The sequence below is a fragment of the Castanea sativa genome, chromosome 12 (assembly GCF_040712315.1).
Source record: "Castanea sativa cultivar Marrone di Chiusa Pesio chromosome 12, ASM4071231v1".
NCBI classification, from domain to species: Eukaryota; Viridiplantae; Streptophyta; class Magnoliopsida; order Fagales; family Fagaceae; genus Castanea; species Castanea sativa.
Genome location: NC_134024.1, coordinates 17,668,405 through 17,681,587, shown reverse-complemented (window position 1 = coordinate 17,681,587; position 13,183 = coordinate 17,668,405). Strand labels below are relative to the sequence as shown.

The 13,183-nt window shown below is 32.1% G+C and overlaps 1 protein-coding gene across 1 annotated transcript; it reads right to left on the bottom strand.

Moving 5' to 3' along the window:
• Positions 1–4,936: 4,936 nt before the first annotated feature.
• Positions 4,937–6,276, bottom strand: LOC142619058 (protein EXORDIUM-like 3). Its single transcript, XM_075792134.1, has one exon. It carries the CDS (start codon positions 6,187–6,189, stop codon positions 5,167–5,169), a length of 1,023 nt encoding a protein of 340 aa, XP_075648249.1. The 5' UTR covers positions 6,190–6,276; the 3' UTR covers positions 4,937–5,166.
• Between the last annotated feature and the right edge of the window lie 6,907 nt (positions 6,277–13,183).

Genomic DNA, 13,183 nt, shown 5'->3' with positions numbered 1-13,183 from the left:
TCTGTTTCTCAAAGACTCAACCCATTCAATGTTGCTAGTGTCAATCCACCATTAGTCGAATGAGACTTTAAATGAAATTTAGACTAAGGTCCCTCTTCTAATTATTGTTCCTACCTCTTTGCCGTTATCCCCATTTAATGCTAGTCAGCCTCCACCATTCGTTACGCATATGCCTTATTCCCTTTTTTTTTTCTTTTTTTCTTTTTTGTGTTTAATTTGTTTAAGTTCTATTAACGGATGCTTTGTTAATGTACTATCTTTAAAAAAATTTAATATCATGACTTTCATTGAAAATATAAAAAACTGTCAAAAGAATTAATAATTTTTTTTCCTTTAAAACTTTCTAAAAATAATTTCTAAACCAATATCTTTAAGGTATCCGTTAACTTTTCTCAATTTATTTTGTAAGATGAGTTTTGATATAGGTGTGATTGGTACCTAGTTCACAATCATCTACTCAATTTAGTTAAATCAAGATAAGTTCAGCAAATGACCTACTAGATCAGTACAATCTAAGAGAGAGAATACAAATCTCAGCTCAAAGACTAGTTGTAAACCCATGAATTAATTTCGTTCTAGAGTTACATTCTGTTATCTGCTATTAATCACAACAATAAAATTTAAGAAAATATTTTTCCATAATTACCCACTAATTTTTTTAAATTTTTTAAGTTTTTATCTTATGATAAAAAATACTAAGATTTAATATTAATAAATTGAGCTACAGAGCTCTTGACTACCAAAAAAAAAAACTTTTAACTAGAAGTCTTCAACAATGCGCGACACTAAAATCATCCAAAAATACTGACTTAGCATTGGAGGATCGATCACACCGTTGACACTTCGATTACTTCTTTTGTAGGGTCTATTTGTCAATTCAAACAACCAACCAACTCATTCATATACTTTCAACTATTCCTAATACAACATACAGCATAGGAACATACATACTTATACGCATGCAATAAGCTAATTATTAAGATTCAAGTTTTTTTTCTTTTGCTGAAATATTCAAGTATGTTCAATGCTAGCTTGATGACCCACTGAAGAGTGACACATTAAAAAAATCAAATAAAATAACAAAAAATGTAATAATAATTAAAATAATAGAATAGAGTGAACATTTTTTCTAAGCACGCCAGAGCTTAAGGTCAAAGACCAAGCCCAGCGCCGCGAATGCTTTTTGCGCCGGTGCCAACCATTGATGATTGATGAGTCTTACTATATACATATACTATAATTAATGAAATGCATATTTTTTTCGTAGTGCACTTTGCCTTTACAGCTTATATTCAACCTACTCTATGAGACTAGGATTGTTGGTTTCACTCGAGGTCAAATATATTTCATTCAGTTTTGCAATGTGATTGATTTTGATACCACTAGTTGAAGAAGTGAGAGCCAGCTGGTTTTCCCAAACTACGTTTACCGATGACTTTGATGAACTCAGATTTTTTTGTGTGTCTTCAATCCAAATTTGTCTTTTTTTTTCTTTTTTCTTTTATTGGTGGGGTTGCCCAAATTGGATCGACAAAAATGCTACTAAAGAACAATAATAATAGATAAATGCAACTTCAAGTCTTGAACATTAGGTGAAGTGTTAAGTCCTCCGAATCTAATAATAGAGTAGAGTTGCTGATGTTTTTGTGATGTAATATGGTGACAATTTTATCTTATTAAAATTGTGAATGTACTAGAATCTAGAAATGTGTGAATTATAGATTGAAAGTTATTGTATTATTTTATTATTTTTTTCTAAAACTATATTTTTATCAATAAAGAGGAATGAAAATGAAAACCTATAACTATTTGTTGGAACATTTTAATGAATTTATTTGGTAGATTAAGTGAGAAGAAAAGTGAGTTTAATGTGGTTAATGAGTCTTAAGTGAAGAGTTAGACTCTTTATTTAAAAAAAAAATTGAATCCTATAAATAGAAATACCCAATAAGTGTATTATATTTCTTAAATATATACCAGAATACTTTTATATAAGAGGCAACTTGGCAAATGTGTTTTTTAAGTATGTGTGTTAAGCATGGTGAATTATTTGTTAACACCCACAATGATAATGAGATAATAACTTTATTTATTTGTTAGGTATGGTGAATTATTTGTAAGTTTAATGTATCAGAAAATGGGTCTAACACACGTGTATGAAAAATGAGCCTATAAATAGACAATATAAGAATTAAGGACTAAGGATCACAATGGGGCGGGGCGGGGCAGGTCCAAAGAATGGGGTATTCGCCCCTGCCTCGCATAGTTTTGTCTTCTCCTATTCCCACCCCACCTCGTATGACGGGAAAAATTTTCTTGTCCCCTCCCTGCCACTTAGGGCCCCACAAAGCCACGCCCCACGCCCATAAAACTCTACTTATTGTTAATTTGCTCACAACTATTACAATTGTTTTTAATAAAACTTGTTTCGTTAATAAAAATATACTTGAAATTACAGATAAATTTATCCCATCAAATCAAACTAATTTTTAGCAAAAATTGAATAATATTATTAAAGTGTTTAACAAGACAATATCACAATAAAAGCAAAAATCTCATAATACAAAATCAATGATTTAATAGTATATAAATTTGTTTATAATAAAGAAAAAAAATTTTAATTGATACCTTATTTCTAACCTTATTAGAGAAAAAAAAATGAGGCAAAAAGCTTTGTTGAGTAGAATAAAATAAGTTGATTATATGGTTGTTTAAATAGTAGGATTTTAGAATATGAAAATTTTATAACTTAATCCTTATCAATGCAGACATGGCAGGACAAATTGGGTTTAAAAAATCTAGAAAAATCATATGGTATGAGTATGAGGTGATAGGCAAATTGTGGTGGAAAATGGATTTGAGCTTTTCCACGTTGGATTTGCAAGAATTATACAATAAAAATCATAAATTAAAACACTTCTACTCCTCCTCTAGGTGTTTTACCCTAGTTTTGGTTGAATTGATATGAATCATGCTGGTTTATTACCCACATATATAATTAAATATTCATTTCGATGAATTGACAGCGTAAGATTCGGCTCCCTTATTCAATTATTACTGTCACAAATCACAATCCTCTCTTTGAACCCCTAACCCTAAGACAAACGTTTATTCTGGATTATATAGCAAATTCAATGACAACACATGCAATAATCTCAACATATAATCTTCTAGAAATTACTTTGCCTACTCATTCAGATAACGATGTGTATAAATGAGCATGCACTGAAAATGAAAGAGAATACTAGCTAGTAGCTGCAACTTGCATGTCCATATCACTGGCAACAACAATAACTACAGCAATAATATAAGTAGTAAACTAAAATTTCTTTTATGGAGTTCATCTTTTCGTCTTTTCATTACTTGGAGACCCTCCTAATAATAGCACCGCACTTTAACTCACAGTAGTAGTGTGAAAGTGAAACCATATATATATATAGACACACTAACTTTGATTTGCTTTTGGTTAGCAAAAAAAAACTTTGATTTGCTTTCGTTGATTTATATGTGAAACCCTTTTTTTGTGGGGGGCTAAAAATACGTGTGAAATCAAATACTACCACTTGCTGACATTTACACTCTTCCCTGATGGGTTAAGCATTTGGTGCCTCAGTTTTATTACAGTATATTACATAACAAAACGTGGCTACTGCCCCTTAAAGAAAGGAAACTGAAAAATAAGTGTTCAAATTTGTCCCTCAAAATTAAAAGAAAAAAGAAAAGATTGCATCACAAGCCTTAGCGGCTCAAATCCCAATAAAGCTAGCTTAGAAAATGGCAAAAAAGAAGAGTAGATGGGTCCCATTTTAGATATGCTGTAAAGGAAAGGTTTGCCCGGAGTTGTTAGATAAATTAACCAGCATAGGTTTAGCTGAAAATGACACAAGTTTTTTTTCTACAAGATATTTTTTTTATGAAGAGATCTTGTGAGGTTATTGTGCAACAAAATAGAGGAAGTCTCCCACCAAAACATGTATAGGACTCGTGTTTTCAAGCTATATCTATTTCGCTTATTTGGTTCGTGTAGTAGAATTTTATGAATCTTTACGTATTTTTGTTACCCAATGAATCAATTAAAATATGCTTTTAAGTCTCAAATATACACATAGGTAGTAACGCATGAACTTCTTTTTGAAAAGAGTAACGCATGAACTTAAGCGTATTTAAAAGAGTATATCGTTGGTACAAAGTTTTAGCATAACCTACTTATCCATTAGTAAAAATATCTTATACAACTAAGACATTTATTATCTCTCACAAAATATGTGAGATATGCATGTCACAATTACCTGATATCCACGTATTCTATAAAAGATGATAGGTACATATATTGAATGTATAAAATTTCTATAGAAGATGATAGGTACATATATTGAATGTATAAGATAACCATGCATCGCCCAAATGATTTGGATGCACCCTATTTGAAACGAAACCAGAAAATGTAGAGATATGAAATTTCACTACAGGTTACATATATATTGAAATGATGGCAAATAATTGACATTAAGTCATGAAAGAAACAAAAAATATATATATATATATATATATATATATATATTCTAATACTCAAGTCGATTGTATCAAAATCATGTGTCGTGCATTATAAGCCAGCCAAACGAAGAAAAAAAAACGAACTATAACCTAAAAATCATAGGCAGCACAGTATACATAGAGAACATAATAACATAACTCCAACCAGAAAAGAATCAAAAGAATGAATGACCACACGAGAGAGGATACAAAATCCTCTTTCTCGTCTTTGTCTTTGTCGATTCCAGCACCAAAAACCTAGGGCCCCACAACTTCTATAGTAAAGTGGGCCACCCACAATGCAATGTAAAATTTAATTCTAAACGATAAAAATATGTATCTTTTAAGCTCAGCACCATCACCACCAAACTCACTTAAAAATGAGGCGGGAACACCATCTATCTGTATACAAAGATCGTATACAATAATTTTTATAGTAATAACATTATGCTTATTACAGAATTAACAAACTTAACTAACCTTAACTAAATCAAAAACATTAACAAAAGTAACAAACCTCGCCAAAACCCAAACCCCCATTTAATAAAAACACCAAAAAAAGAAAGAAAAAAAAAACCCAAATACACGAAAAATAGAGAGAGTGGTGATGGACCATTGGTATTACTATTACTATTACTGATCAAGTGCATTTGGTCCAGAACAATAATTAACCATGTGATTCCAAACCCACTGAACCAAGAACCGCCGTCTGATCCCATTCATGTTAAACGTGGCACCATCCTCGCCGTTGAATAGTTGTCCGGTGTAGGACCCACCACCACCGGTACCATAGATTCCTTCACACAAGTCAGCTATCTCTACTGGGAAGCTCGGGTCTTGCCCAGCGTACCAAGCGTTCACCAAAGGGTTCGTTGCCAGCTCAGCAATCTCATGCCCAATGACGCTCACCATGCCATCCACACCCACGTCACCGTTGGGTGACTTTAGCGGCTTCAGCCCCGGGATATAATCCGGTACGGCGAACGGGTACGCACACACGCCTGGGCAAAACTTCTGAGAGTTCCCCACCCACGCGTAGGGGAGCGTGTACCCCACGATTGACGGGAACGTAAAATAGTGGAACCCACAAACTTGTCCGCAAAAATCCTGAACGACCACGTCATCAGATGTGAGCAAAAGATACAAACCGCTTTTCGCGTTTATCGGTAATGGTTTCGACCTGGCCGTTACGGCGCTCTTAATCACGCTCTGAATGGATAAGCGCGTGAGTGACTTTCCGTGCGAGTAAAACCTGTCGTTCTTCTCCTGTCCTAAACGCACCGTTTTGGAAATGTTCGAGCCGGTTTGGTCCGTGTACATCTGTACGGTCTTCCACCACCCTGAGACCGATGGGTGCCGAGAATCCACGGCTGAGATCGAGTTGATGAACTCGCGGATGATCTTCTTCTGGCTTCTCTGCCACGTGCCGTACCAGATTGTGTGGACGGTTATGTTGGCAGTTAAGACAGGTCCCATGTGGTATTTCAAGTGGACAAACTCCGATGAGCCCTCGAATTTCTTGGAGTCTCCGAAGATTGACTCTTGAGCGTTGGTTTTGTTGTGGGGCCATGGGCGCCACGCAATCGTAGGGCTGAGAAATAGGAGCACTGTGACGGCGAGGAGCGCCGGATACAGGGTAACACAGCCCAGGCGCATTTTAGTGAGAGTGAGAGAGAGTGTGAGTGTTTTTTTTGTGTTTTTGAGTTTTTATACAATATAGACTACAAAATGTGAAGCAAATGGAACTGAGGTTTATATATAGTGGAGGATTTGAATTTTTGGTTTTGTTTTCGAAAAATATTTTTTTTTTATTTGTTAGTATTTTTTGAAATTTTAAAAAAAGTTAGGGGCATTGATTTGCGGGTAATGGAGGACAGGTAGATTCTTAAAAGTGGGGATGGAGGTGGGGCCTACTAGTCAGAGAGGTGGGGTCAGGAGAAAGGAGCGTCGTCGAGAATATCATGATCATCATAGTGGGTTGTCGACATTTGATCTGATGTGAGCTTAACTCTGTAGTATTATTCTGTTTTTCTATCTCGCATGCTTAGCGCGGGAAATGGGCGGGAAGGGTAATTTGGGGATTTAGTTTTATGCCTTACGTACTTTAGAAAATCAATAAATTGCACACCTTTTTTGCAATATTTTAATAAGTTTAGAATTACAATATTTTTCACATTAATTAAAGGCAATCAATTTCAGAAAAAGAAAAATGTGGTATTAATAACTAACGATTTAGGGATGTTTGGTAAGCATGTTTAAATATATTTTCACACATTTTAAACAATATTATACACATTTTCATACACTTTTTCACTCACATATATATCAAAAACATTCAAACAACATAACTTAAACTACTCTTCCAAACACCCCTTTAGTGCTTTTTTATTATTTATTTTATGGAACTAATATACTAGTGTCGGTTTTAACTTTTAAATAAAAAATTGTGTTAGTGTTGAACTCATATAATAATAGATAATAACTTTATAAACCCGATGGTTATAAAAAAATATTTTGTCATTGGGATATCACCTAAACTATACAACTACTTGTTCAAGATATAGCTCATATTAATCTCTAGTTTAGAGGCTTGTGCAAATTTAAACCCAAACTAGGGTCTTTTTTGATAGCGTAAATATGTTGTAAACTTAAAATTTTCATATAGTCAAATTCCTAATTGCTCACGGATGTAAGTATATAGTTGAACCACGTACTGAATGTTGAATTTTTACATAGAATGTCAATCTTCAACACCAATCAATGTGTCTCCTTACAATGGGCAATAAACACTTTCCCCCCTTATTGCTCAAATTTTTGTTAAATGTAACTCCAAAAATCAATTTTCATCACTTTTTTTAGAAAAAAATTTAGTTGAATTTGATTGCAATTCCAAAAGTAGATACAAAATGCTTATTACCGATATTCAAAAGAGAAAACATTGTTAAAGTAGCCAACGGGAGTTGGTTCAGTTAGTAAGGCTCAAACACTTCTCTTAAAATGTCTAAGTTTGAGTCTCGCTTTCAAGAATCCTTTTTGATGGACGATCTATAAATTCAATGTAAGTCCTCTCTGAAGCCTACGGTTTACCTGAACCTAGTATGGAGTAACCTCCCCTCATCTAAACTTTTTTTTCTACCCAAAAAAAAAAAAAAACATTGCTCGAGTCTTTTTGAAGTTCAAGGGACATTATAATTGTACCACTACAAGTTAAAGGCAAAATACAATTAACCCAAAGGGGAAAATTTTCTCTATAGGGGACCATGAGGTACAGTGTGTGGTCCGAGACTGAGGCTGAGCTAGAGAGGTGGAGTGTACCGACCCTGGACTCAACAAGGTTCCAAGTATTGACACCTGGCTAGCCATTATCTGTCAAGATCAGTTGGTGCTAAGATAAGCTGTTGGTTTGTTTCTTGGCACCAATTGAAAATTTATTAATAACCACTTTGTTTGCAAGCTCTGTACGAAAGACATGTTTCCTTTGTTTTGTTATTGGATAAATAAAATAAATTTGACCCCTCAACTCTTTAGAATTAAGAAATTGAACTTGACCGGTAAAATCTTCCTCTCCACATATATAAGGGCACTATCTTAGAGTCATAGAGAAGAGAATCGTACATTGTTTAACTCTTAGGACATTGATTTAGGTGATTGATTATAAAAAACAGTGAGATTGAATAATGATTTTTATAAGTCAATTCAATAAGCATGTGATTAGCTTTTGAGAGGCTTTTGCTAAATGGAAAGGGGGCTTCAAAAATCTATGAGAATGTTCATTGCGTTAATTAAGGAGTTTTGGATTAGGGCATCATTTTGTGAAAGATGATGCTATTAGCATTACTTAGGGAATAACACACATTTGGTGTATATAGAATTTGCTTGTGTTTCGAAATGGGAGAAATTATATTTTTCACCGTTAAATTTGTATCTCATTTAGAGCATTAGTATTAGTGGTGCCAAAAATTTAGCAATTTGACACCACAAAAAACTATTTTATCTACTTTATAAAACACTCAACATTAATAGTTTTATTTGAGCATTTAACACAATAAAATAACATATTTACTATAATAAACAATTACCACAACCACCAATACAATAGAATAATATAACTTTTAATAAATTATTTTTTTACCATTATAGCTACGGTGCACGGTCATCTTTGGCTATGCACTGTAGCTCAACAGCCAAATTTTTGGCTATCCCTCCACCATTGCAACATGCTTTTTAGTATTGGTGGTGCTAAAAATAGTAATATGACTTTTTAACACCACCAATACTAAGATAAAATGAGAGAATTATATTAGTGTTCCCCATTATATAAATTAAAGATAAAATGAGATAGAAATAGGGTTTAATGACAAAATTACCCACACTAAATGAAATGAAAAATCACCATATTCATTTCATTTAACATTTGATTTAAATAAGGGTCCAGTTAATGTGTACCTTAAAGGCACACATTAAACCATCCATTTATAGTAAATTTTTTTCGAGAATTGAAAAAGTTGTCAATACTTTTTTAGTTCTCAAATTTTTTTTTTTCTAAAATAAATAATTATTATTTGCTTTTAGGGTACACATTAGCAAAATCTTTTATAATAGAGAGTAGATGATATAATCCTCTTAACTTGGGGTGTCAATCTGGTTAAAATGAGATAAAATTTTAGAATGGAATTGGAAAAGTATAAACTACCTTTTCAAAAATCATTGCAACATAATCAACATTGATGAATTTCAGTCTCTTGGTTCAGTCTCTTGTTTTTTTTTTTTTTTTTTTTTTGGGTTCAAATTCTGATTCATCTATACAATACAATACAATATGACCTCATGAATGGTTGTTCTACGTCTTGTCCTCAATAATTTAACAAAACAAGGACAATCAGTACACGATTCACCGCCTTTGCAGAGATAGGACGACAGAAATTAGAATGGGGGTAGATGAAAGTAGAACCCACGTTTGACTAGGCTATAAAGAAAAGTAGGGCAAGAATTTTTTATAGGATTCTATTAATACATTAATACACTATTTAAGGAAAAAAAATGAAAAAGTGATTAGGAGGAGGTTTGATTTAGGAATTTTTATTACTCAATTCTCAAATTTTGCAGCCCCAGTTTAAAGATGCTTGTTTAGTGTAATTTTTTTTATCTCAATTCTCATGACTTATTGCTCAAAATAGTGAGTTAGAGTTATGAAAACTAAAAATAACTTTTAGGAATTTTCAAAAATTGAAAATTGAGTTATGAGATATGAGTTAAGAGTGATGAGTTTCTTATAATTGATGGTTAATGTATGCCCTAAAGCCCATGAGGACGTGATTTTTTTCATCCTAAAATTCACATTTCTTTTCTAATCTGGCTTTGTGTTACAATAATAAGAGGATCAAATGGTTAATTTTTGAAGAATTAGGATGAATCTCGCTTTAACCACTAAACTATAATTGTTACGATGTGATTATTTATTGTATATAAATGAAAGTAAACTCAAGAATATCCGGAGGGCCCCCGTCAATGCCTATGAACCGAAAAGACGGAATTTTCAACCGAGAATTAAGGTAAATGGTCGTAAATATCTTGACACCTTAATATATTATAAAATTGTGTATAAAACTAGATGAATCAACAGAGTTGTTGTTTGTGTTTCGGTTATATATATATATATATATATATAATCGAAACCCCTGAAATTCTTATAATTTTTCACGTTAGCATAATATTAAAATAAATTATTTTTTGTTTAGTCCAAATTTAACAAGGAATGAAACTCTATCTTTCTAATAAGTCTAAATTAAACTCAAACTCATCATTATTATTATTATTATTAACATTTAAATAAAATTATTTTTGTTTAGTCCAAACTTAACAAGAATTGAAATTTTATCTCTCTAACAAGTTCAACTAAAACTCAAACTCATCATTATTATTTTTTAAAAATATTTAACTAAAATTATTATTTTATTTAAATAAAATTATTTTTTTTTAGTCAAAACTTAACAATGAGTGAAACATTATCTCTCTAACAAGTCAAACTTTAACTCAAACATTGATAATTTATTTCCAAATTTGCGAGATTAATCATGAATATTATAAAAGCAAAGCATACTCCAATATATTTATTTTTTTAAAGCCAAGTAGAGGTATGAGCTCTTCTTATGTTATTTTTTTCTCCTCTATTTTGTTAAAAAAAAATTATTTTATGGTTTTTCATGTATTTTTTTAAAAGTAATTTTTATACATGAATCACCAAACTCTCTCTAGCCGTTTTTTACAAGATAAAAAAGCTTGCAATAATTAAAATTATTCTTTTGAATGTAACTCATCTTTCTCTTATATTTCTCTATTATTTAGTCATATATATTTTTTTGTTTCAATAATTTCTAAGCAGTGAATCATCTGATTCTTTAATATATTTTGGTCTTTTAGAAGTTTTAATATCTGAATTTTTGAGTTATTTTTTTGCTGTATCTAAAACTGTCTCACAAATTTTTTGTAAGTCATTGTAAGTTCAAGCAATGACTTTTTCATCAAATTGTAATATAAAGTCATACAAGAGCAAATTATGCAATGGTGTAGTTTCTTAAATTTTTTATAAAATTATTTTAATCTACCTCAAAAATAGGTAGGTAGTGACAAGTATTTTATAAAAGTGTGTAAAACTAGGTGAATTAATGGAGTTATTGTTTCTGTTATGATGAGCCCAAATGAGGTACCATGTAAAAGAGTACAAAATATATATATATATATATATATATATATATATATATATATATATATATATATATATATATATATGTAAGGACCTGAAAATTCACAAACTTGTTAAAATGCCTCCCAATCGTTTCTTGATCAAAGATCCTTATACAATATATTTGGTAGAGAGGGTCCAACAACAAAAGTCCCCCTTCCGTAGTGTCCTGACTCCTGACTCTTATTTATATCGTTTGTTCCTTTCATCGTGGCCTTACACCTCACAATCTACTATGCTTTTCCCTCTGACACCTGTTTGTCGGTAATGGAGCAGAGTTCTAACTTTGCGTTCAGCACTGTTCAGGTCATATCCACATTAATGCAACGGATTGTGTTGGTATCCTCCAATTAATGCGGCCAGAATGGTTGTTGCCGGGCATTTAATGCAACCCTCTAAATTAGCCTGCCACCTTCGGATATTTGTAACCCTTATGTCAGCAGTGCCCATGCCACATCATCTTCGGGTATCCCCAGGTAACTTCCCTTACTCCTTTACTTCATCTTGATTAATGCATGTCGGCCTTCTTTTCCTCGGGTCTTCGGGTTCTTGGGTCCTCAGAACCTCACAATATATAGATATATATATTTACAAGATAAAAATTCTACTCTAACCTAAATTTTGTGTATACATATGTGAAAATCTGTCTTCAAGATTTGAACCTCGACTCTTACACCCGCACTCCATAAGGACTTATACTTGTGAGTTAACCACCGTACCAAAGGTGCGCAATGATAGAGCGCGAATATTCTTATTATAAATAGTGTAATTTCTTTTCTTTTCTTTTTGAGAAATATATAGTGTAATATCAGTTTAGACAAACAGTTCTATATTTATTAAGTACCAATAATACATACTACTGTAATAATAATAATAGTAACATCTTACTCAATAATTATGCAATAAGTTATGAAAAAAAAAATGGGATTTTTTATTTTCTTCCATGGGATTTCATCTCAGTTGTACGACGTGACAGGACTCACCGGTAGATATAGAGTAGTCGGAAGAAATGTTAATACCATTAAATTGGGTGAAATCAATATTCAATTATTTCTGTATTCTTCTCCTGTCCAATCCAATATACTACCCAATATTTCCTGCTCACACTGACTCCATTCAAACAGAATGACAGCCAGTGCAGATTTCTGGTTTCATTGAGTAAATAGCAGTGCCCTAGTACTTAAAAACGTTTTTTTATTTAACATCATTTCATATGACAAAACTGTAAGGATTGGAATTTGGAGTGGGAATGTATGAGAAAAATGTTACCCAAAAACAGAGTCACATATCGATGAATCGGGTAAAAAGTATCGTACTCATATTATAATTTTTCAAAAATAGCTCTAGTTGGTATGTACCATACCAATATCTATTTACATATCACTTCTTCATAGGTAAAAAGTGTCCATCAAAGTTTAACTTTTATAAAGATTTAAGGCTGTTTTGTGACAGAAGAAAGGAAAGGTACTTATTTATAATGATTAAAAACGAACAAAATGAGAAACATCAAACAATTTGGCCATGATCCCAACATTGGCCTTTCCCCCAATTTAAGATTACTGCCTTTAGCTTTATTATTATTATTGTACGGTACAAAACTACAAATAACGAAAGGAACGGGACCTCTCTCAATGGTAGGACCGTTCTTACAAGTTACAACAACAAGGGCATTCTTGAATTTATGATTTCTTTTTGGGATTAAGAAAGAAAGAAACTCCATTGTGGCTTTATATGACAATTTATTTAAAGATAATTTGGTAATTGTAATGAGAAAAGTTTGAAATATCACAAGATACTAGTTGAATTACAAAATTTTTATAGAACAAAGACGGATTCAGATCTTTTAGATTTTCTAGGGTGCTCTACCAAATAGATTTCCTTAAATTTTAACCATTCTTTAATGATTTA

Bases quoted from the DNA above. Each gene is read 5' to 3' on its own strand.
- LOC142619058 (XM_075792134.1), bottom strand. From the start codon at position 6,189: ATGCGCCTGGGCTGTGTTACCCTGTATCCGGCGCTCCTCGCCGTCACA.